The sequence below is a fragment of the Rhinopithecus roxellana genome, chromosome 3, assembly GCF_007565055.1.
Source record: "Rhinopithecus roxellana isolate Shanxi Qingling chromosome 3, ASM756505v1, whole genome shotgun sequence".
Lineage (NCBI taxonomy): Eukaryota > Metazoa > Chordata > Mammalia > Primates > Cercopithecidae > Rhinopithecus > Rhinopithecus roxellana.
This window is the reverse complement of record NC_044551.1, coordinates 171,687,602-171,714,125: the sequence shown is the minus strand read 5'-3', so window position 1 is coordinate 171,714,125 and position 26,524 is coordinate 171,687,602. Positions and strand designations below refer to the sequence as shown.

Below are 26,524 nucleotides of genomic sequence, written 5' to 3'. Positions count from 1 at the left end.
GTAGGTTATCCTGTGTATTTGACCTTCCAAACAAAGGTTGCTTTTTGCTTTGTGACTTAAGGTTGGAATATCTCCTACTACTCCCCTGTCCTCCTCAAACCAGAAAAAAAAAAAATCCCACTATGATCCTAGTCATGTGCATGTGGCATTTGGAGAATTTAAGAAGGTATAGAAATTGACAGCTTTAGCAATACTATTGCTTATGTTATACAAGATGTGTAACTTATCAGTGAGGTGAAATGGTAAAGTAATGCTTATCCTTAAAAGCTAAGACGTAAATCATCTCAGATAAAGCTAATACTGCCATCTTCACCTCTTCTCTTCATACAATCCTTCAACAGGACTTCATTGACTTAACTAGAGAGACCAGACCAAGGACAAAAGATCGCAATGGACTGTGTGTGATTGACCTGACAGGAGCTGAGGGAGAAAATAGACCTATTGCCACTCTTGACTTAACTTTAGAACCTGTTACTCCTTCCCAGAAGGAGCCAACAAGTCTTCAGACATGTACCCGCCTCTCTGGCAAAGAGGTGATGGAAGGGCAGGTGGACAGAAGCTCTCAGCCTACAGCACGGAGAATCATTAACAGTGATCCTGTAGATTTGGACCTAGTAGAAGAAAACACCTTTGTCGGTCCCCCACCCGCTACATCCATCAGTGGAAGCTCTGTTTATCCAACAGAGCCTAATTGTAGCTCAGCCACATTCACAGGTAATCTCAGCTTCTTGGCAAGCCTACAGCTGTCTTCAGATGTTAGCTCCCTCTCCCCAACAAGCAATAATAGTAGCAGCAGCAGCAGCAGCAGCAGCAGCAATCAAAAAGCACCCTTGCCATGCCCACAGCAAGATGTGCCTCACCCACCACAACCCTTGCCATGTGCCCTCCAAGCTTTGCCGTGCCCACTGAGAGCCTCACCATGTCCACCACGAGCCTCCTCATGCCCACCACGAGCTTTGTCATGCCCATCACAAACCATGCAGTGCCAACTACCAGCTCTAACTCACCCACCTCAAGAAGTGCCATGCCCTGGGCAGAATATCCCAAGCCCACCTCAAGACTCATTATGGCATCCTCAACACTCACCAAGCCCACCTCAAGACTCTCTGGGCCTACCTCAAGATGTACCAGGCCCACCTCAAAACATATTACATCCACAAGATGTGGCATACGTGCAAGACATGCCACAGTCACCAGGAGATGTACCACGGTCACCCGGAAACATGCCACCATCACCAGATGTGCCACAGTCATCAGGAGACATGCTAGGGTCACCAGAAGATGTGCCACAGTCATCAAGTGATGCTTCACTGTCACCAGATGTACCACCGTCACCAGGGGGCATGCCACACTTACCGGGAGATGTGTTACATTCACGTGGAGACAGGCCATACTCATCAGAGAATGTGACACACTCACCTAGAGACATCCCTCACTTACCAGAAGACAGGCCTGACTCTACCCAGAATGGTGTACAGAACCGTGACATGCCTATGGATATCTCAGCTCCGTCCTCTCCAAGCTGCTCTCCCAGCCTACTGTCTGAAACTCCCTTAGAGAAAGTTCCTTGGCTCTCTGTCATGGAAACCCCAGCCAGAAAAGAAATATCACTGTCAGAGCCTGCCAAACTCAAGTCTGCCCATGTACAAGCACAAACACCACAAGGTGGGTTGTACAACAGACCCTGCCTGCATAGACTGAAGTACTTCTTACGACCTCCAGTTCATCACCTCTTCTTTCAGACACTAATACCGGATAAAGACACAAGAGAGGTAAGCTAACATCTTCCCCTAGGGATTGGGTGTCCTTTCCCTAGGCTTAGGAGAAGTTCAGTGTGACTAGAGTCCATGCATGAGAGGACAGGTCAAATTAATGAAATTTCATTCATAAATGGAATTTCTTATCTTTCTTCCACTTGTGAAGACCCATTCAGTGTAGAGGCCCAGATCTGGGTTCAAATTTTAGTCCCACACTTAAAAACTGTCACTTTTTTCTTTATTCTTTTTTCTTTTGAGATGAAGTCTCACTCTGTCTCCCAGGCTAGAGTGCAGTGGCACAATCTTGGCTCACTGCAACCTCCACCTCCCAAGTTCAAGAGATTCTCCTACCTCAGCCTCCCTATTAGCTGGGACTACAGGCGCATGCTGTCACACCCGACTAATTTTTTGTATTTTTAGTAGAGACGGGGTTTCATCGTGTTAGCCAGGATGGTCTTGATCTCCTGACCTCGTGATCCACCCGCCTCAGCCTCCCAAAGTGCTGGGATTACAGGCATGAGCCACTGTGCCTGGCAGGGCACTTTAGCTTCTTGAGCCTGAGCTTTCCTATCTATAAAACGGAAGTAATAACTTACCTCACAGGGTCATACATGTAAAGTGTCAGGGTGTTGGACTCATCGTAGGCCTTATGTAAATTCTTATCTTCTAGCTGGATGTGGTGGCATGCACCTATAATCCCAACTACTCAGGAGGCTGAGGCAGGAGAATCACCTGAATCTGGGAGGCAGAGGTTGCAGTGAGCTGAGACTGCACCACTGCACTCCAGCCTTGGCCACAGAGCAAGACTCTGTCTCAAAAAAATAAATAAATTTTTATCTTCAACTCCTATGCTTTCCCTTCCTGATGCCCTTATTACAGCTTCCATATCACAGACATAATAATACTCTATCACTTAAGGGCTTCCAAAATTATTACTTGCTGACTTTGGGGGAGGAAACTCAATTTTAAGACATGAGTGGGAATGCTACTTTCCATTGGTCATCATTGATTTATGAGAAGTAAACTAGATGTGTCAGGGAAAATAACTGTGGCTAAGTTCCACAGTATGATGTGTTTTTTAGTTATGTACATCCCATCCCCATATTAAGAAAACCAGCTTGAAATAGTTCAGTGTCAAAAGGTATGCTTTCCTCGTTCAAGCAGTGATCCAGGTAGGCGGGAGCCAAGGATTCATACTGATTTGACCTTGGAGAATGATTTTTTTTCTCTTTTTTAAAATTATTACATCTTCTAATATGTTTTATGTCTTCTCCTTCTGAATGCCTCTGCCTGATCATTCTTTTTTTTTTTTGAGATGGAGTCTCACCCTGTCACCCAGGCTGGAGTACAGTGGTACAATCTCAGCTCACTACAACCCCCGCCTCCCAGGTTCAACCGATTATTCTCCTGCCACAGCCTCCCACGTAGCTGGGATTACAGGCGCCCACCACCACTGCCGGCTAATTTTCTGTACTTTTAGTAGAGACAGGGTTTCACCATGTTGGCCAGGCTGGTCTTGAACTCCTGACCTCAAGTGATCCACCCACCTCGGCCTCCGAAAGTTCTGGGATTACAGACGTGAGCCACCGTGCCCGGCCCAGACAGCATTTATTATTGTGAATAATTTGATGTCTTTCCTTCCCAGTTGCCTTTTTATACATAGGCATTTTACTTATTTTAATAATTGGGATTTTTAACATATACACTTATTATTTTTGTTTACGGGGAGTAGGGGTTGAGAGGATGGCTCTGAAGTTTATGCCACCTGTGTTTGAAACCAGCTTCTGCCATTTGTTGTATGACGAATGCTTACCCTCCAAATCTCAGTTTCTTTATTTATAAAATAGGAATAATAATAGTGTATATTTCCTAAGATTATTGTAAGAACTGGTTGTGGATCAATTAAGTCTTCAGTGCTGGGTACGGTGGCTCATGACTGTAACCCAAGCATTTTGGGAGGCCGTGGTAGGTGGATTGCTTGAGCCCAGGAGTTTGAGACCAGCCTGGACAACATGGTGAAACCCCCTCTATAAAAAATTGAAAAATTAGCTGAACATGGTGGTACATACCTGTGTCCTAGCTACTCTGGAGGCTGAGGCAGGAGAATGGTGTGAACCCGGGAGGCGGAACTTGCAGTGAGCCAAGATCGCGCCACTGAGTTCCAGCCTGGGCAACAGAGTGAGATTCCATCTCAAAAAAAAAAAATAAATAAATAAATAAAATAATTGCTTAAGGCTGGACACGATGGCTCACACGTGTAATCCCAGCACTTTGGGAAGCCAAGACAGGCTTGATTGCTTGAGCTCACAAGTTCGAGACCAGCCTGCACGACATGGCGAAACCGTCTCTACTAAAAATACAAAAAAAATTAGCCAGGCGTGGTGGCACACGCCTATAGTCCCAGCTACTCAGGAGGCTGAGGTGGGAGGACGGCTTGATCCTGGGAGGCAGAGGTTGCAATGAGCCATGATCATGCCACTGTACTCCAGCCTGGGTGACAGAGCAAGACTATCTCAAAAAAAAAAAAAAAATTAAGAGTTCAAAATGTATTGTTATTAAATCCTCATATCAATCAAACTTTAAAATTGTTTAATTTTAATTATAAAAGTAATAAGTGTGTATTATGGACAAATTAAAAAATATGGAAGAGCACATACAGAAAAAATCACCCCTAATTCTACCACCCACATAATAGAAAATCACTTTTCACATATTCTGTCACAGTCTTTATATACATATTTTTTGGGGGAAGAAGCAACTTAATATTTACTCTTCTCACAGAAAAAAAAATGGAATTCTTCTCCTAACAACAAAATGAATTTAAAACTTCTTTCTTATCTATTTCAGTATCTGATATAGTATCACAGCTATCCCTAAGTCTCTAGTTACCCTCACCCCAAAATCAACCTAGGCTACCTCTTGACCCATTTGTATTTTTCTGTCTATGCTATATTTTAACATAGATGAAATCATGTTATATGTATAATATTGAATTCTGATTTTTTAACTTTATATAAGCTTTTTTGCATGTCATTAAAAGTTTTTTAGCTAAAGCTCTTGTTTGTCTGTTTGTTTTGAGATAGAGTCTCGTTCTGACACCTAGGCTGGAGTACAGTGGCGTCATCTCGGTTCATTGCAGCCTCCACCTTCCGGGTTCAAGCAGTTCTCATGTCTCAGCCTTCAAGTAGCTGGGACTACAGACACATGCCACCACGTCTGGTTAATTTTTATATTTTTAGTAGAGATGGGGTTGGTCAGGCTACTCTCGAACTCCTGACCTCAAGCAGTTCGCCTGCCTTGGCCTCCCAAAGTGCTGGGATTACAGGCATGAGCCACTACACCCAGCCTCTTTTTTTTTTCTCATAATGAAATATTTCAAATACCTGGAAAACTTTGCTATCTTCAACCTATTCTAGAACCTCTTATTTTTGTATTCTACAGAAATCCCTCCTAATTTCCTTCTTTTTAATCTCTGCAGAACAAGGGTCAAAAATTAGAACCCATCCCTCATCGAAGACTAAGAATGGTAGCAAATACCATTGAAGAGAATTTTCCCCTGGGGACTGTGCAGTTTTTGATGGACTTTGTGTCACCCCAGCATTACCCACCAAGAGAAATTGTGGCTCACATCATCCAGAAAATCTTGCTCAGTGGCTCTGAGACTGTGGATGTCCTAAAGGAGGCCTACATGCTTCTCATGAAAATTCAACAGTATGAACCGTAACCTCTGGCTGTTGGTGAATCTTCTAGGGATCTTAGACTCAGGGCATAGCTTTCTCTTGATAGCCTTTTTTAACCTGTTACACAGTGGGTGACTTAGTATATTAGTGTTACTTAAATTGCAAATGATAAGAAACCCAGTCCAAGCAGACCTTAACTACTGGTAAAAGAGAATTTAATGCCTCATGTTACTAGAAACCTAGGAGTAAGATGTGACTTGATTCAGTATACAAAAATGGTTACCAGGATTCATTTTGCAGCTATACTTTGGTTCTGTTTTGGGGCTGCGTGTGGTAGCCCTCTCACCCTCAGGCTTTTATGACACTTCCAGTGGGAGAGAGTGTTTCCTTTACAGTCACCCAAGAGTTCTGAAATTGAGTCTTGCAGGATTTAGTTTGCCTAATGAGAGACATGACTATATCTTTGAGCCAATCACTGTGAATTGAGGGGTAGAACAGCATGATTGGCTAAAAAAGTCACATACTTCATTTTGGCATTCTGGTAGGTAAAACTAGTTGGTTAAGAGTAGTGAAGAGTTGGATTCTTAAGACAAAATTATAGTACTAAAGCTTTCCAAAAGGGGAGTGGATACTGGGTAGCAAAAAACAATGAAGTTCCACTACTCTCAGATTGACATGGTGTAATACCAGAGGGTGAGCAAGAGCATGGAGGATAAGAAGAGGCTTCTTCCTTCTATCACCTTCCAGATCCCATCCCTTCTCCCTCTAAATTCTCCATAATTCTAATTGATTTCACTTGACTTTCAGGCTACATCCAGCCAATGCCAAGACAGTGGAGTGGGACTGGAAACTGCTCACCTATGTCATGGAGGAAGAGGTAACAACAATTACGAGGTTATATCTTCTGTAGGGGAAGTTTTAACTGTAAAGAAAAGTGATACCAGGTGCCATGGCTTATACCTATAATCCCAACATTTTCGGAGGCCGAGGCAGGAGGACAGTTTGAGCCCAGGAGTTCAAGGCCAGCCTGGGCAACAAAGTGAGACCCTGTCTCTACAAAAATAAAAATAAAAAATTTAGCCAGGCATAGTGACGCATGCCTGTGGTCCCAGCTACACGGAAGCCTGAGGCAAGAGGATTGCTTAAGCCTAGGAGGTTGAGGCCAGTGATCCATGATCACAACACTATTCCAGCCTGGGTGACAGAGCAAGACCCTATCTGAAAAGAAAAGTGACAGTAAATCTGGTAATAAAGTCTACACCATTATTCCCTCCTGATACTCCCACCCCTGCCAAAAAATTCCTATTGAAATGGTATGTACTGTCTTCCAATTCAAGATTTAGTATGTTTACTTATCCCTGTCCTTGAGATCCCATTAAAAATAATAGTAAATGAATAGAGAAAGTTATAAATTCATGGCTATATAAAAGAGGGAAGGATAGTAGATTTGAATGAAGATTAGGGAGACCTACAGAGAATGTAAGAGTAATGACTGATGAAGCTGGGCAGAGAAAGCCACATACATGTAGAGAGGCTACAGCCAAGGAAGGACGAATCTTCCCTTTAGAGCACCAGAGAGGTCTTGGACTTAGAAACACAGTATCTAATAGAGGGCAGGAGTCAGATGTGGGCTGTAATTGGATATTTATTTTGAAAGTTTGTGGATGGAACAGCCAACCTCTTCATCGCTGAGGACAGGAGGATCAGTAGCCAGGTTACCTACCTTCAGGCAAAAAGTCAGAGAATTTATTGTCTAAAAAAGTTTAATGAGGCTGGGCACGGTGGCTCTTGCCTGTAATCCCAGCACTTTGGGAGGCCAAGGCGGGCAGATCACATGAGGTCGGGAGTTTGAGACCAGTCTGCCCAACATGGAGAAACCCTGTCTCCACTAAAAATACAACATGAACTGGGTGTGGTGGCACATGCTTGTAATCCCAGCTACTCAGGAGGCTGAGGCAGGGGAATCTCTTGAACCCGAGAGGTGGAGGTTGCAATAAGCCAAGATAATGCCATTGCACTCCAGCCTGGGCAGCAAGAGTGAAACTCCGTCTCAAAAAAAAAAAAAATGTTGAATGAACCGTCTGTAATAAACAAAGACAGCTAGTGCAGAGTTGGTGCTACAGGACAAAGGTCTTCCACATTCTGACCTTTAAGGATCTGCGAGTTTAATAGCCAACTTTTTGTCTGCTCACCTAAAGCAATTAGCTACAACAAATTACTTTCAACTTAGAATTCTGTACATAGCCAAACTATCAGTTAAGTGTGAGGATAGAATTAAGATATTTCCAGCTACGCATGAATTTGAGAATATATCCCCACACCCTGTTCCTTAGGAGGTTACCTGAGGTAGTGTATCAAAGGCATGAGGAAGTAATCAAAAAAAGCAGGGAGGCATGGGATCCAGGGAACATCAGATTTAATCCAGGAGAATATTGAAGAGAAGTCCCAAAATTACAATGAAGAGCACACCTAGGAAGCAATTCGTCCAGATTGGAGTGAAATAACGGAAGATTTTAAATAGGAACAATCTGGGAGACATCAGCAAGATGGTAAACTAGGAAGCTCCAGGCCCTTGTTACCCCATGGAGACACTGGGTTAACAACCATATACAGGCCAGAATATCACTGTGAGAACTCTAGAGCCGAATTAAGAAGCTTCAGTGCCCAGGCCAATGCCTAACCAAGAGCATAGTCAAAAGTCAAAAGTGCTAGGAAAGTTTGTGGCATTTTGCATGCCCATGTGCCTCTCCCTGCCCAGCAAAGCATGATTCAACCAGGAGAAAACCTCCCATACCTTGACTCTTCCCTTGGGCCAGAAACAAAAGAGTGGACCATGCATACAATGTACTGACTTGTCTGGGGGCTGCAGGCATGAGCCACCGTGCCTTTCCTGGAGTGGGAAACTGAGGTGGGAGTATCAGCTGAGGTCGGGAGTTCTAGGCCAGCTCAGCCAACATGGTGAAACCCTGTCTGTACTAAAAATACAAACATGAGCTGGGTGTGGTGGTGCATGCCTGCAGTCTCAGCTACTCAGGCACAAGAATTGCTTGAACCCAGAAGGTGGAGGTTGCAGTGAGCTAAAATCATGCCACTGCACTGCAGCCTGGGCAACAGAGCAAGGCTCTGTCTTAAAAAATAAAATAAGTGATGGGTATACAGTATATAAATATCTAACTTAAGACATTGATAACATAAATTGGGGTGGAGTAGTAAAGAAGGAGGGGTTTTTGTATGCAACTGAAGTTGTTAAACTAGATTGTTACAACTTTAAGATACGTTATGTAATCTCAATGATAACTTCAAGTAAGATATCTATAGAATATACCCAAAAGGAAATGAGAAAGAAATCAAAGCATGTCACTACAAAAAAAAATCAATGAAAAATGAAGGAAGGCAGTAACAAAGGAAAGGAGGCCTGAAAAGGCTACAAGACATATAGGAAATAATTAATATGGCAATAGTAAGTTCTTCCCTATCAGTAATTATTTTAAATGCAAATAGATTAAAGTCCCCAATTAAAAGACAGAGATTAACTGAATGGACTAAAAACCAGGATCCAACTATATGCCATCTACAGGAGTCTCACTTTATATGTTTTCAATACCAAACTCTTGTCGCCAGGTGCAATGGCTCATGCCTGTAATTCCAGCACTTTGGGAGACCAGTGTAGAAGGATTGCTTGAAGTCAGGAGTTCAAGACCAGCCTAGACAACATAGAAAGACTCTGTCTCTAAAAAAGTTTTTTTTTTTAAATTAGTAGGCATGGTAGCACACACCTGTTGTCCCAGCTACTGTGGATGTTGAGGTGGGAGGATCCCATGAGCCCAGGAGTTCTAGGCTGCAGTAGGTTATCATAATGCCACTATACTCCAGTTGGGTGACAGAGCAAGACCATGTCTCTAAAAAACAAAAGAAAGAAAGACTTGCTGAAAATGAAAGAATGAGAAAAGATATTCCTCACAAATAGTAACCCAAAGAGAGCAAGGGTGGCTATACTAATTTATGACAAAAAGACTTTAAGTCAAAAACTGTTACAAGTGGCAAAGAAGGACATTATATAATAAAAGGGTCAGTTCACCAAGGAGGTATAAAAATTACAAATATATATGCACTGAACATCAGACCTCCTAAATCTATAAAGCAAACGCTGACAGAATTGAAAGAAGAAATAGACAACACAATAATAGGGGGAGATTCAATACCCCACTTTCGATAATGGATAAAATAACCAGACAGAAAATCAATAAGAAAACAGAGGACTTGAACAATACTATAGGTCACTTCAGCATAGACATACAGAACATTCCACCCAAAAACAGCAGAATACACATTCTTCTCAAGTGTACATGGAATTTTCTCCAGATAGACCACATGTTGGGCCACAAAAGAAGACTTAAACAAAATATAAAAACATTGACATTATACCAGGTATCTTCCAATCACAGTGGGATGAAACTAGAAATCAACAGCAGAATGAAATCTGGAAAACCCACAAATATATGACAACTAAACAACACACAACAGTGGTTCAGAGAAAAAAAAAATCTCATGGGAAATTTTAAAATACCTTGAGACAAATTAAAATGGAAATATGACATACAAAAACTTATGGATGCAGCAAAAGCAGAACTAAGAAGTTACAGATATAAATAAATGTTTACATTAAAAAAGAAGATCTCAAACCAACAACCTGACTATATCTAAAGTAGGAAAAGAAGAAACTGAACCCAAAGTTAGCAGAGGGAGGTAATAGTAAAGATTAGAGCAGAGATAAATGGAGAATAGGGAAAAAAATAAACAACACTAAGATATGAGGTTTTTAAACATTTAATTTGTTTTGAGGCAGGGTCTCACTCTGTCACTCAGGCTAGAGTTCAGTAGCACAATTATAGCTTACTGAAACCTTGAACTCCTGGGCTCAAGCCATCCTCCAGCCTCAGCCTCTCAAGTAGCTGGGACAACAAGCATGTGTCACCATACTCAGCTAATTTTTTTATTATTTTTTGTAGAGATGGGAATCTAGCTAAGTTGCCCAGTCTGGTCTTGAACTCTTGGCCTCAAGTGATCCCCTCCCACCTTTGCCTCACAGAGTACTAGGATTACAGGCATGAGCCACTGCACCCAGCCACAGAGTTGGGTTTTTGAAAAGATCAAAACTGACAAACTCTTAACTAGATTAAAAAAGAGAAAAGATTCAAATTACTAAAATCAGCATTGATAGCTCAGCGATAGAGTTTTAAAAAATTACTAAAGTCTGAAATGAAAGAGGGGGCATTACAACCAGTGCCACAGAAATAAAAAGGATTATAAGAGAATACTGCCAACAATTATACCCCCAATAAACTGGAAAACCTAGAATAAATGGAGTAATTCCTGGAAACCTACCAAGATTGACTCATGAAGAAATAAAAAATCTGAACAGAATAATAACTAGTAAGGAGTCAGTAATCAAAAACCTTTCAGCAAAAAAGCCTACAACAAGGTGGCTTCACTAGTAAATTTGGCCAAACATTTAAATAAAAATTAACACCAGTCCTCCTCAGAGTTTTCCAAAAAACGGAAGGAGGATTTTATTTCAGCTTATTCTATGAGGCCAGCATTACCCTGTGATATGGTTTGGCTGTGTCCCCACCCAAATGTCATCTTGAATTGTAGATCCCATAATTCCCACGTGTCATGGAAGGGACCCGGTGCGGGGTAATTGAATCATGGGGGCGGGTTTTCCTGTGCTGTTCTCATAATAGTGAATAAATCTCATGATATCTAATGGTTTTATAAAGGGGAGTTCCCCTACACAAACTCTCTCGCCTACTGCCGTATAAGATGTAACTTTGCTCCTCATTCGCCTTCTGCCATGATTGTGAGGCCTCCCCAGCCATGTGGAACTGTAGGTCAACTAAACCTCTTGCCTTTATAAATTACCCAGTCTAGGGTATGTCTTTATTAGTAGCATGATACACCCTGATATCAAAGCCAGATCAAAAAAACTACAAGCAGCTGGACGCAGTGACTCATGCCTGCAATCCCAGCACTTTGGGAGGCCAAGGTGGGTGGATTGCTTGAGGCCAGGAGTTCAAGACCAGCATGGCCAACATGGCGAAACCCCATCTCTGCTAAAGATAACAAAAATTAACTGAGTATGGTGGCATGCACCTGAAATCCCAACTACTGGGGAGGCTGAGGCAGGAGAATCACCTGAACCCTGGAGGCAGGGGTTGCAGTGAGCTGAGATGGTGCCACTGCACTCCACCCTGGGCGATAGAGTAAGACTGTCTCAAAAAAAAAAAAAAGGAAAAGGAAAAAACTACAATAAAACTGCCAATCAATGTACCTGATAAATGTTGATGAAGAAACCCTCAACAAAATACTAATAAACTAAAATTCAACAGCACATTAAAAGGATATGCAGTCATCTCTTGGTTGACTACATGGGGGAACTGGTTCCAGAACCTCCTTTGGATACCAAAATTTGCAGATGTTTAAATCCTGTATAACCTATACACATCCTCTTATATACTTCAAATCATCTGTAGATTACTTATGATACCTAATACAATGTAAATTACATGTAAATAGTTGTTATACTGCATTGTTTAAGGAATGATGACAAGAAAAAACATTTGTACGTATTCAGTATAGATGTAAATTTTTTTCAAATATTTTCTAATCTTAATTGGGTGAATCCATGGGTGCAGAACCCACAGATACAGAGAGCCAACTGTACACCATGAACATATGGGATTTATTCTTGGATGGTTTAACAAATGAAAATAAATGTGATATACCATATTACAGAATGAAGAAGAAAAAACACACGATCACCTCAATTAATGCAGAAAACACATTTGACAAAATTCAACACCCTTTCTCGATAAAGACACTCAAACTAGGAATAGAAGAAAACCACTTCAACATAATAAAGGCCATTTGTGAAAAGCCCACAGTTGGCATCATACTGAATGGTGAAAGACTGAAAGATTTTCCTCTAAAATCAGACATGCCTACTCTTGCCACTTCTATTCAACATAGTACTTCAAGTCCTAGACAGAGCAGTTAGTCAAGGGAAACAACTAAAAGGCATCCAAATTAGAAAGGGAGAAGTACAATATCTCTGTTCACAGGTGACATGATCTTATGTGTAGAATATCCTAAAATTCTACCAAAAAAAAAAAAAAAACTAGTAAATGAAATAATAAGTGAATTCAGCAAAACAGCAATATATAAAACCAGCTCACAAAACTCAGTTGCATTTTTGTTAAACCAACAATGAAAAATCTGAAAAGGAAATAACACAATTTCATTTACAGTATCATCAAAAAGAATAAAATACTCAGGCATAAACCTAACCAAGGAGGTTAAAGATTTGTACACTGAGAACTACAAAAAGTTGAAAGAAATTAGACACCAATAAATGGTAAGGCTTCCTGTATTCATGGAGTGAAAGACTTAATATGGTTAAGATGTCAGTACTACCCAAAGTGATCTACAGGTTCAACACAATTCCCATCAAAATCCCAACAACGTTTTTTTGTGTGTATGTGTAGAAATAGAAAATTCCATCCTAAAATTCATGTTGAATCCCAAGGGACACCAAGGGACATCTTATTGCCCAGGCTACAGTGCGATGGCGCTATCTCAGCTCACTGCAACCTCCGCCTCCTGGGTTTAAGCGATTCTTCTGCCTCAGTCTCCCGAGTAGCTGGGATTGCAGGCGTGTGCCACCATGCCTAGCTAATTCTGTATTTTTAACAGACGGGTTTCTCCATGTTGGTCGGACTGGTCTTGAACTCCCAACCTCGGGGGATCCGCCCGCCTCGGTGCTGGGATTACAGGCGTGAGCCACCATGCCCGACCAGTCAAAGCAATCTTGAAATAAAAAGAACAAAGTTGGAGTTCTCACACTTCTTGACTGTAAAACATAAAGCTACAGTAATCAAAGCAGTGTGGTACAAGAAAAAAGATAGACATATGGGATAGAGAGCCCAGAAATAAACCTTTGGTACATGGTCAAGTGACCTTCATTAAGGGTGCCAAGACTACTCAGTGGTGAAAAGACAGTCTCTGAATGTCATAGGAAAAAGTGGATATCCACTTGTAAAAGAATGAAGTTGGACTCTGAACATATAAAAATTAACTTAAAATGCATTAAAGACCTGAATATAAGACCCAAATCTATAAAATTCATTGAAGAAAGCATGGGGCAAAGCTTCATGACGTTGGATTTGGCAGTTGATTTCTTGAGTATGATACCAAACACACAGGCAGCAAAAACAAAAATAGACAAATAGTACTGCATCAAACTTCAGAACTTCTATGCATCAACAGAGTGAGCAATAAAAATAGAAAACACAAAAGTAGAGTGAAAAGGCAGCCTATGGGATGGGAGAAAATATGTATTAATCATTTATCTGATGAGGGTTAATATCCAGAATATATAAAGAACTCCAGCAACTCAACAACAAATGAATAACCCAGTTTCAAAATGGGCAGAGGACTTACATGGACATTTCTCCTAAGATGGTATAGAAATGGCCAACAAACTTGTGAAAAGATACTCAATATAACTAGTCATTAGAGGTATACAAATCAAAACCACAGTGCAATGTCACCTCATACCCATTATTAGAATGGCCACTATTTTTTAAAAAACAAAAAAATAAGTGTGGGCAAGGATTTAGAGAAATTAGAACCTTTGTGCACTCTTGGTGGGATTGTAAAGTGGTGCCACTGCTATGGAAAACAGTATGAGGGATGTGAAATGGGAAGTTGTTCAATGGATATAGCGTTTCAGTTTTGCAAGATGGAAAGTTCTGGGGATCTTTTACAGGACTGTGAATATACTTAACAATACTGAACTGTACACTTAAAAATGTTTAAGATAGTAAATTTAATGATAATGTGGTTTTTATAACAATTTTTTTTTTTTGAGACGGAGTCTCGCTCTGTCGCCCAGGCTGGAGTGCAGTGTCGCAATCTTGGCTTACTGCAAGCTCCGCCTCCCGGGTTCACGCCATTCTCCTGCCTCAGCCTCCCAAGTAGCTGGGACTACAGGCACCCGTCACCATGCCTGGCTAATTTTTTGTATTTTTAGTAGAGATTGGGTTTCAGCATGTTAGCAGGACGGTTGTGATCTCCTGACCTCATGAGCCACCTGCCTTGACCTCCCAAAGTGCTAGGATTACAGGTGTGAGCCACCGTGCCCGGACTTTATCACAATTTTTAAAGTTTTGTTAAAGAAAAAACAGATAATAACAAACATTACCAAGAATGTGGAGAACAGTAAGTCTCATACATTGCTGATGAGAATATAAATAGTACAGGCACTTTGGAAAATGGTTTGACAGTTCTTTAAAAGTTGAACATAAATTTATTCACCCGGCCGGGCGCGGTGGCTCAAGCCTGTAATCCCAGCACTTTGGGAGGCCGAGTCGGGCAGATCTCGAGGTCAGGAGATCGAGACCATCCTGGCTAACCCAGTGAAACCCCGTCTCTACTAAAAAATACAAAAAACTAGCCAGGCGAGGTGGCGGGTGCCTGTAGTCCCAGCTACTTGGGAGGCTGAGGCAGGAGAATGGCGTAAACCCGGGAGACGGAGCTTGCAGTGAGCTGAGATCCGGCCACTGCACTCCAGCCTGGGCGACAGAGCCAGACTCCGTCTCAAAAAAAAAAAAAAAAAATTTATTCACCCTATCTATTCCAATTCTAGATATAGACCCAACAAAAATGAAAATGTCTGTCTGCGAAAGACTTACATTCAAATGTTCAAAGCAGTGTTATGCATAATAGCCAAAATGTGGAAATAACCCAAATGTCCATGAGCTGGTGAATGGATAAACAAAATGAAATACTATTCAGTACTAAAAAGCAATGAGCTATTGATGCATACTATTAATACAGGCAAACCTTAAAAAAATTAAGCTAAGTGAAAGAAACCACACATAAAACATTACATATTATATGATTCTATTTCTAAGAAATGTTTAGAAAAGGCAGATCTAGAGAGACAGAAAGCAGATGAGTGGTTGCCTTGGCCTGATGATTGGAAAGGGAACTGTAAGTGCCCATGAGGGATCTTTTGGGGTAATGGAAATGTTCTAAAAATAGATTATGGTAATGTTTGCACAACTCAGTAGGTTTACTGCAAATCATTGAATTGTACTTTTAAAATGGCTGAATTTTATGGTATGCTAATAAAGTTGTTTTATTTATTTATTTTTAAGACAAGGTCTCTTGCTCTGTCACCCAGGCTGGAGTACAGTGGCATGATCATAGCTCACTGCAGCCATGACCTCCTGAACTCAAGTGATCCTCCTGCCTCAGCCTCCTAAGTAGCTCAGACTATAGGCATAGCTAATTTTTTTATTTTTATTTTTGTAGAGATGGGGTCTCGCTATGTTTCCTGGGCTGGTGTTGTTTCCTGGCCTCAAATGATCCTCCCACCTCAGCCTCCCAGAGTTCTGAGATCACAGGCATGAATGACTATGCCCAGCCCACATTATTTAAAAAAAAAAAAAGGGAGAATTATTTCGGGGAAAAAAAGGTATTCTTAAGATGCAGCACTATTCTTGAGGAGTTGAAAGAGGTATATTACAGGTAGTTAGGGGAGAAAAAAGCAAAACTCTAGAAAAACAAAAAACTTCACAAGAAAGGAATGATTTTCTTAGTTTACTATCTGGATTTACTAAAAGTATTTAGTAAATGTATTTAGTGAATACTTTTAACATAATCCTGACACTGTAAACACTATGTAGTTATAACATTTAGAATATATACAAAGCATAGGAGACAATTTTATTAGCCTTGATGATGTAAAATGGAAAGTATAGAAGATAAAGGTTGGAAGATGAAAAGGGACAGGACCTCTGAAAATAGTAGTGCTGGTGTAACATTCTTATCTTCCAAAATGGGGAGTCAAGAGATAACTGTCTGTAGGTGATAGAAATACACTTATTTTAGGAAGAGAAGAGGTGGGGGATTGGCCTAAGTAAATCCTTACCTAGCATAGCAGAAATCATAGGTAATGTCTACAGTTGATAAATCAAGAAATCATAATAAAAGTCTATTTCTTTAGAGATGTTTATGGTGACTTCTAGAAGAATTAGTTAAAAATTATTCTAGGATACTGGAGAACACAAGTAGTGGTGGAGAGTGGTGTCAGTAGAAGACTTTTTATCAAAAATCTAGCACAAGGCTGGGCGCAGTGGCTCACGCCTGTAATCCCAGCACTTTGGGAGACCAATGCGGGTGGATCACCTGAGGTCACGAGTTCAAGACCAGCCTGACCATTATGGTGAAACCCTGTCTCTACTAAAAATACAAAAATTAGCCGGGTTTGGTGGCAGGCACCTATAATCCCAGCTACTCGGGAGGCTGAGGCTAGAGAATTGCTTGAACCTGGGAGGCGGAGGTTGTAGTGAGCCGAGATTGCGCCACTGCACTCCAGCCTGGGTGACAGACCGAGACTCCAAAAAAAGAAAAAGAAAAATCTAGCACAGGTACTTGATTTTTTAAAAAAACATTTGCATCAGTTATCAAGGATTAGAGAAAAATAAACACATGTGGAAGACAAAGATATTGTCACCTCCTCCCAAAAAAGAAAGAAATGATATGTATTTAGAATGGTCACTTAGTTTCCTACTGACTAAATCATATCCTGGTCCATTAGTTTATGTTCTGAGAAAATATACCTATTCCCTGGAGTTCGGATGTTTCCACATAGTCCCGAAATAGTTTGGTACCTCTCGTTCTTTAAAGTTTGAAGCCTAAGCTCCCAGCACTTGTCTCGTAGTAAAGGGAAACCAACAAATTGTGCATGCCTGCCTACTATGTGACAAGTACTTACACTGTCTTTGGTAAGGTTAGAATTATCCCCATATAGGTCGGGCGCGGTGGCTCAAGCCTGTAATCCCAGCACTTTGGGAGGCCGAGACGGGCGGATCACGAGGTCAGGAGATCGAGACCATCCTGGCTAACACGGTGAAACCCTGTCTCTACTAAAAAAATACAAAAAACTAGCCGGGCGAGGTGGCGGGCACCTGTAGTCCCAGCTACTTGGGAGGCTGAGGCAGGAGAATGGCGTAAACCCGGGAGGCGGTGCTTGCAGTGAGTTGAGATCCGGCCACTGCACTCCAGCATGCTAAGTTCTAGAGGGCTTAAATAAGGGACAGAGCTAGATCTAAAACAGCAACAAAAACTGAATGCTGTGTGCCTCCAAAGCCCATGCTCTTTAACTGTTTGTCAGTTAGGATCATTTCACCTGTAACAGAATACCCAACTCAGACTTGGCCCAGCAGTCAAGTTGAGCCAAGCCAACAACTTGGCTCAATCAGGTCCCATGACTGGAAGTTCATCAGCAGAGTGGACATCATGGCAGTTTGATCTAGCAACATAGGCGTCATTAAAGAACCAGTTTCTCTTTCTCTGTTTTGCCATCCATAGTTTTGGGTATATCCTGAGGTTGATAGGTTCAGTGACAGGGAGAGATTAAATTCCCATGGCTGTCTCTTAAATCAAATGATCTACAATCCTAGAAACTCCAGTAGATATTTGACTGCCACTTAGGTGTTCGAAAATTATAATTATTTGCAGATGACTAGATCCTTTGAGCAAGTAATAATACTTAAAAAATGGTTTCTGAAATCTTATAAGGTATGATTCTTTCAGCAGTCACCCTATTTGTCCTCTCTCATAATGACCCAGACTACCTACCCTCTCCTGGGAGCCTCTCTTTTAAGCACAGGCATACTTGTTGATGCATGGCCTTCTCTTGGGCTTAGTGTTTATGAGAGCCCAATGTTGACTGTCATCCAGGAGACTGAGAAGACTGACTTCTCATTCTTTTCCCCACAGGGACAGACTCTGCCTGGGCGAGTCCTTTTCCTGCGTTATGTCGTTCAGACCCTAGAAGATGACTTCCAGCAGACCCTGAGGAGACAACGGCAGCACCTGCAGCAGTCCATTGCAAACATGGTGCTGTCCTGTGACAAGCAGCCCCACAATGTCAGGTGAGCAGCCACCTGAGCCCTGAGATGGGAAGAGGTAAGGGATTATAGGTGGGCAGCTGCTGAAGCCAGAATATCAGCCAGGTGAGGTTTTCTAGTCAGTAGGTAGTATAGTAGGGCTAATTGTTAAAACTATAGATAGACCGGGTGCAGTGGTTCACACCTGTAATCCCAGTACTTTGGGAGGCCGAGGTGGGTGGATCACTTGAGGTCAGGAGTTCGAAACCAGCCTGGCCAACATGGCACAACCACGTCTCTACTAAAAATACACAAAGTAGCAGGGTGTGGTGATGCATGCCTGTAATTCCAGCTACTTGGGAGGCTGAGGTGGGAGAATCACTTGAACCCAGGAGGCAGAGGTTGCAGTGAGCCGAGATTGTGCCACTGCACTCCAGCCTGGGTGACAGAGCAAGATTCCGTCTCAAAAATAATTAATTAATTTTTAAAAATAAAACTATAGCTAATCATAAAATAACCCCCTCCTGATAATCATAAAAGAAACCAACAATGCGGCAGGCACCACATTGCTTGAGTGATTTTTCTCTCAAGACCAACAGACTTCTTTTGGTCTATTTCAGTATTGTCCAAACAACATTATGAGATCTAAGGGAGAACCTTATATAAAACTTGTCAGTTTCTATTAACCTGCATTTATTCCTATCCCCCGATGAACCTCAATATAAATCTCATTTGTCACTACTAGTTTCTGAAAAGTAATATCTGTAACAATAGGTCATGCAGCTGACAAGGTATAGATAGTAAGCATGTGCTCTTTTTTTGCAGAATCAGAGTCAGAGTTTCTGGAAGCATGGAACTACTATATGCTTATACCAAGGGGGGAAAGTATGATCTTTAGGGTAGGGGATCATGGGCTGGAATTTTTCTTTTGGAACTACAGACAGCCCTGACTCATGATGGTTTGACTTAGGATTTTTTGACTTTACATTGGTACTGAAGTGATAACCATTCAGTAGAAACTATTCCTCAAGTACCCAACAAACATTCTGTTTTTCATTTTCAGTATAGTCTTCAATAAATTCCATAAACTGTTCAACACTTTGTATAAAATAGGCTTTGTGTTGCATGATTTTGCCCAACTGTAAGCTGTCAGTGTTCTGAGCACATTTAAGGTAGGCTAGGCTAAGCTACAATGTTCGGTACATTGGGTGCATTAAATGCGTTTTCAACTTAAAATATTTTCTGCTTACAATGGTGTCTTAGTCCCTTTGTGTTGCCATAAAGGAATGCCTGAGACTGGGTAATTTATAAAGAAAAGAGGTTTGTTTGGCTCACAATTCTACAAGGTGTACAAGAAGCATGGCTCCAGCATCTGCTTCTGGTGAGGGCTTCAGGAAGCTTCCACTCATGACAGAAGGTGAAGGAGAGCTGGAGTATCACCTGGCAAGGAAGGAAGGAAGACCAGGAGCAAGGGTATAGTGCCAACCTCTTTCAAACAGCCGGCTCTCAAGTGAACTAATAGAGTGAGAACTCACTCATTACTATGAGGATAGTACCAAGACATTTATGAAGGATCTGCCTCCATGACCCAAACATCTTCCACTAGGCCCCATCTCCAACACTGGGGATCACATCAACATGAGATTTGGAGGGGACAAATATCAAAGCTATATCAGATGGGTTTATCCAGATGTAACCCCGTCATATGTTGAGCATCTGAACATCTCTTGCTTTTTTGGAAAGGCTCTTACTAGAAGGGTGTACCAGCATCTCTTTGTTCAGAGCAGCATTGAAACTCTTTCACTCATACTTACGTTCTCATATGTTCTTACGTATTTGTTGAAGTATTCACAGATCAGCATGGGGTATTGACTATGATAAATCCTCTAATAAAAAGGAGGACGTTTCATTATGTTTTGGGCATTGGTCAGCTTTCCCACCCCCTTAGTTTGCATGCCCATATTTATTTCCCTATATGTGGTGTTTTATCTAAAAATTAAATCTTAATAATTTTAGGGGTGCAAAATCAGTAAGCAGAGGATCAGCAAAGAGCACAAGACAACACAGTTGAATTTTAAAGTGAAAAATTGGCCAGGCGCAGTGGCTCACGCCTGTAATCCCAACACTTTGGGCGGCCGAGGCGGGCAGATCACCTGAGCCCAGGAGTCCGAGACCAGCCTGGCCAACGTGGTGAAAGCCCGTCTCTACTAAAAATACAAAAATTAGCCGTGCGTGGTGGCATGCGCCTGTAATCCCAGCTACTTGGGAGACTGAGGCAGGAGAATCGCTTGAACCTGGGAGGCAGAGGTTGCAGTAAGCCGAGATCACACCACTGCACTCCAGCCTGGGCAACAAGAGTGAGACTCTGTCTCAAAAGCAAATAAAAAATAAATTTTAAAAAGTGAAAAATAATTTATATAATAAGAACAATTCCATCTACCAGTTATGCTTTGCTGCCTAGGCATTAGAGTGAGTGGGATACACAAGGCACTGTTCTCTCGGTTGCTTTCATTTTCACCTCTTGTGGTGTGAGCCTCTCACTGTACAAGGTATGACCTTGGGTTTAAAGATAGGCATTTGAGGCTGGGCACAGTGGCTCACACCTGTAATCCCAGCACTTTGGGAGGCCAAAGTGGGCGGATCACTTGAGGTCAGGAGTTCGACACCAACCTAGCCAACATGGTGAAACCCCATCTCTACTAAAAAATACATTAAAAAAAATTTTTTTTGCTAGGCATAGTGCCAGGCACCTGTAATCCCAGCTACTTGAGAGGCTGAGGGCAGGAGAATTGCTTGAACCCAGGAGGTGGAGGTTGCAGTGAGCCGAGATCGTGCCATTATACTTCAGCATGGGCAACAGAGGAAAACTCTTGTCTCATAAATAAATAAAGGCATTTTGGGCCGGGCATGGTGGCTAAGGCCTGTAATCCCAGCACTTTGGGAGGCCAAGGGGGACAGATCACATGAGGCTAGGAGTTTGAGACCAGCCTGGCCTCAAAACCCCACCTCTAGTGAAAGTAGAAAAATAGCCAGGCATGATGGTGCACTTCTGTAATCCCAGCTACTCGGGAGACTGAGGCATGAGAATCATTTGAACCTGGGAGGCAGAGGTTGCAGTGAGCCAGGATTGCGCCTCTGCAATCCAGCCTGGGCAACAGAGCAAGACTCTGTCTCAAAAACAAAACAACAACAACAACAAAGATAGGCATTCTTTTTTTTTTTTTTTTTTTTTTTTTTTTTTTTTTTTTGTTGAGACGGCGTCTCGCTCTGTCGCCCAGGCTGGAGTGCAGTGGCCAGATCTCAGCTCACTGCAAGCTCCGCCTCCCGGATTTACGCCATTCTCCTGCCTCAGCCTCCCGAGTAGCTGGGACTACAGTCGCCCGCCACCTCGCCCGGCTAGTTTTTTGTATTTTTAGTAGAGACGGGGTTTCACCGTGTTAGCCAGGATGGTCTCGATCTCCTGACCTCGTGATCCGCCCGTCTCGGCCTCCCAAAGTGCTGGGATTACAGGCTTGAGCCACCGCGCCCGGCCAAAGATAGGCATTCTTGAGAGGTGTTTGTGACCTGTAAATCTAGGCCAGGTCCTCTGTTTTGTGCTTACTCAATGAAAAAAATCATTTGTTTCAGTTGGCAGGAAAATGAGCTATCTTTGATTCATTAAGAAATGGATATTAGACTGAGTTGGTGATTACAAGGATGTATGCATGTATTTATCTCAATTCATCAAACAAAATTTTGGCAATTTATTGTATGTAAATTATACCTCAAAGAGGTATTTTTAAAAAGAGAGAGAGATGATCAGTCTCCATATGACCCCCTCTTAAGGGATTTTCTTTTCTTTCTTTCATTTTGAACTACACATACGAACAGTAGGCTAGTTTCTACAAGACTTCAGAAATACACTTGTCTCCAGGTCCCCTCACCTGCATTTTTGTTTCTCTTTAATTGGTATTTTTAATGTTTACCTCCATATGGCAAAATAACATGCTTTCAGTGCTGCTTCTTGATTTTTCATTGTTAGCCATTATCTGTTGACTTCTCACATGAAAGATAAGGAGTTTGCTCTTTTTCCTCCCCACATTCCCCATCACACACATATTTCCCAGCCCCTGTATCATTAATATAATTATAATTTTTATATCAGTGTTCAATGTTTCTATTACTATAACTATATATGCTAGTCAGAATTTTACTAAGTACTAAACCGTGATTGCTTTTCCTTTTATTCATATCTTTTTGTTTTCCCTAAGGTTAATAATTATCCTATTTTTAAGTTTCTTGCTTTCCTTGTACATATCAGAATTCAACCCCAAATTCTTTCCTAGTGGACACCCTCCCTAGGAGGGTGTCAAGGTTCTTGGCGTCTTCAACAAAGAATTGGACAAAATGTATAAACAAAGCAAGGAAAAATGAAACAACAAAAGCAGAGATGTATTGAAAACGAAAGCACACTCCACAGGGTGGGAGCAGGCCCAAGCAAGCAACTCGAGAGCCTGGTTACAGAATTTTCTGGGGTTTAAATACCCTCTAGAGGTTTCCCATTGTACTTGATGTACACCCTATGTAAATGAAGTAGTGGCCTACCATCAGTTTGATTAGTTGTGGGAGGGGGGCAGGGTTGCAAAGGAAGAAACCTCTGATCCTTTTGTTACTTGGGCATGGAAAACTGGGGTGTTCCTTTTGATTTAGTTCTAGGAATTCAACATGAATTGGCCATAGGTTCCCTGCCTCCAGACCCTATTTTCCTGCCTCAGTTGGTCTCAATATCCCCTCAAGATATTTATTCACACTGGGTTGTCCTATTAGTTTCTTCTAAAAAATCTGAGGTAGAATGTTTTGATCTCCTTCAATCTGGATCACTCGTCCTCTTTTCCAGTCTTCATTGTAAATCTGAGAGTCCCTTTAATGCTTTTCAAGGTTGGATGACTTGTTTGTTTGTCCTGTCTTTCTCTTTCATGGCTCATACCTTCATTTAAGGAATCCATTCCTGGTAGCTTTCTAAGAAAGGTGTATGGGAAGTAAAGTTTTTGAGATCTTGTTTATCTGCAAATGTCTTTATCTTCTCATACATTGATTGATAATTAGGCTAAGGATAGATGATTTGCTTAGAAATAACTTTTCTACAGAACATCAAAGGAAATCTTCCATTGTCTTCTAGCTTCCAGAATTGTTGTTAAGAAATCATAAGTAGCCGGGTGTGGTGGTTCACACCTGTAATCCCAGCACTTTGGGAGGCCGAGGTGGGTGGATCACTTTGAGCTCAGGTGTTCAAGACCAGCCAGGACAACATGGCAAACCCCCATCTCTACCAAAACTACAAAAAATTAGCTGGGGGTAGTGGTACACACCTGTGGTCCCAGCTACTCAGAAGGCTGAGATAGGAGGATCACTTGAGCCTTGGAGGCAGAGGTTGCACTGAGCCAAGATTGTGCCACTGTACTCCAGCCTGGGTGACAGAGCAAGACGCTGTCTTGGAGGGGAAAAAAAAAGAAGACATAAGCTATTTTGATTATGGAGTCTTTGTATGTGCCCTGGTTTTTCTCTCTGGAAGTTTGCAAAGTTCTCTTTTTGCCAAATGTACCTGTCCTAGGTTTATACTCATCCATTGTGTTGGGCATTCAGTGGGCCATTTCAGTCTGGAAAAATGTCCTTCATTTCTAATAAACAGGATTTTTCACTTTTGTTATTATCTTTCTAATTTCCCAGAGCTCTTTTATTTTTTCTCTGTGTCTTCCTTATTAAAATTAATCAATAAGCCAGGCATGGTGGCATGTGCCTGTAGTCCCAGCTGCCGGAGAGGTTGAGGCAGGAGGATCGCTTGAGCTCAGGAGTTCAGTGAGCTATGATGGTGCCACTGCACTCTAGCCTGGACAACAGAGCAAGCCCTCATCTCTAAAAAATAATAATAATAGGCTGGGCACAGTGGCTCAGGCCTGTAATCCTAGCACTTTCAGGGGCCAAAGTGGAAAGATCGCTTGAGGCCAGGAGTTCAAGACCAACCTGGGCAACATAGCAAGACCCTGACTCTGCAAAAAATTAATAATATAAACTGTATTCTTATTTTCTTCTTTCCTGGATCCATACCATCTCATATCTTTGATTTTGCTAATCAGAATTTTCATTTTTGTTTGTTCTCTATTTCTCTTCTACATAATGTCTGTTTTCTCCGAGTTGCTTTTTTGGGAGGAAGGAGAGGTATTTTGGTCTCTTTCCATAGATGTCTGGTAAATGTTGGTAGTCTATAGTCTATCCATATTTAAAGGTGCAAGACTCAAAAGATAATGGAAGCTCTGAAGACATGAGAGGACTTGTCATTTCTGCACTTCCCTGTAGGTGGAACTGATTTCTCATTTCTTTTTTCTTTTTTTTTTTTTAAGACGGAGTCTCACTCTGTCGCCCAGGCTAGAGTGCAGTGGCGCGATCTCGACTCACTGCAAGCTCTGCCTCCTGGGTTCACGCCATTCTCCTGCCTCAGCCTCCCGAGTAGCTGGGACTACAGGCCCCCGCCACCATGCCCAGCTAATTTTTTGTATTTTTAATAGAGACGGGGTTTCACCGTGTTGGCCAGGATGGTCTCCATCTCCTGACCTCGTCATCCGCCCGCCTCGGCCTCCCAAAGTGCTGGGATTACAGGCATGAGCCACTGCGCCCAGCCCTGATTTCTCATTTCTAAGAAAATTTCTTGAGTCAAGGTCTTCCCTCTTGGGCTGGTTCAGTTTTACAGAGAAGACATCCAACCTCTTACATGAAGGATGAAGACAGGATGCCAAGGTGTTGGAAGACATGTGTGAGAAGATGGCAAGGGTCTCTGCATTCAGCATGCATATGTTCATTTAGTGCCCCATTTGCTTCAGTGTCTGCTTCCAAGCCGTGGCTGGTATCCCAGTCCAGAGACCATCTGATTTACCTCTCCACAAAGTTAACTTGTAGTCTGCAGGACTGGGGAAGATCTGGAGGTCTAAAAATTTCTTAAACAGCTTTCAAGCCATCCTTTTTTTTTTTTTTTTTTTTTTTTTTTGAGGTGGAGTCTCACTCACTCTGGTTGCCCAAGGCTGGAGTGCGGCAGCCCGATCACAGCTCACTGCAGCTTTGACCTCCATGGGGTCAGGTGATCCTCCCACCTCAGCCTCTTGGGTAGCTGGGACTACTGGCATGCACCACCACGCCTTGCTAATTTTTTGTAGAAACAGGTTTTCACCATGTTGCCCAGGCTGGTCTCAAACTCTTGGACTCAAGCAATCTGTCCACCTCAGCTTCCCAAAGTGCTGGGATTACAAGAGTGAGCCACCATGCCTGGCCACCTCCTACTTATTTCAGTTTACCTCTCTTTCACTGTCACTTCAGAGAAACCTGGTGCTGCCGCTTACAGAGCTTATTGAAGTTGGTTTTTGTTTTTTTTTTAAGTAAATAGGATTAAATAGGATAGCTCTTCTCTGCTGCTGGCTTAGGATTCAGCTTTCTCAATTCCACTAAGTCAATTAAAATGTATTCCTTTGCCTCATTCATAGGCTTGGATTAAACATCATCTTAAAAAAATATGGCACATTGGCTTTATTTGCTTAGTTAATTGGTTGCCTTTAATTTTGTAATCGGCATCTCTCAACCTACTCCCAAATCAAAGACTAAACCCTTGACAATTACCTCACCCCTCATCCATCAGCCTGAGCAACATAACAAGAACCCATCTCTACACCCCTTCTCAGTCACGTTGCACCTGAGGTGATCATCATTCTGCATGGTCATCATTTCATTTCTTTGCTTTCTATGTAGTTTTATTGCATATACATATATTCCTATAAAATATTTTTTTTTACTTTAGTTCCTTTAGCTCTATATTAAAAGGTATCATGCTGTATGTAATCTACTGAGAATTTTATTTTTCACTTACTATTTTATAGTACCAAGACTTGTCCATATTGTTGCCTGTCACTGTAGTTTATTCATATTGACTACTATGTAATATTCTATGTGTATCCTTCATTTGCCTTCTACCTTTCAAAATGTCACTGCTATCATCTTCTCCCCTCTTCTCTTCTTCCTTGTAGATATTTTTCAAAAGTTATTTATTATAATATTAGTGGGGTTTTGGAGGAAACAAAACTAGGTGTGTATTATTCAATCTACTATT

The 26,524-nt window shown here is 41.8% G+C and overlaps 1 protein-coding gene across 2 annotated transcripts in view; it reads left to right on the top strand.

The window, feature by feature from the left end:
* The window catches only part of SIMC1 (SUMO interacting motifs containing 1), a 90,047-nt gene that overhangs the window by 42,412 nt on the left and 21,111 nt on the right, over positions 1-26,524 (top strand). For both annotated transcript variants that reach the window (XM_030927159.1, XM_030927160.1), the window contains exons 2-5: positions 342-1,772; positions 5,236-5,468; positions 6,245-6,314; positions 18,287-18,441. In XM_030927159.1, coding sequence (XP_030783019.1) covers positions 342-1,772; positions 5,236-5,468; positions 6,245-6,314; positions 18,287-18,441 — 1,889 coding nt within the window. The remainder of the gene's footprint in view (positions 1-341; positions 1,773-5,235; positions 5,469-6,244; positions 6,315-18,286; positions 18,442-26,524) is intronic.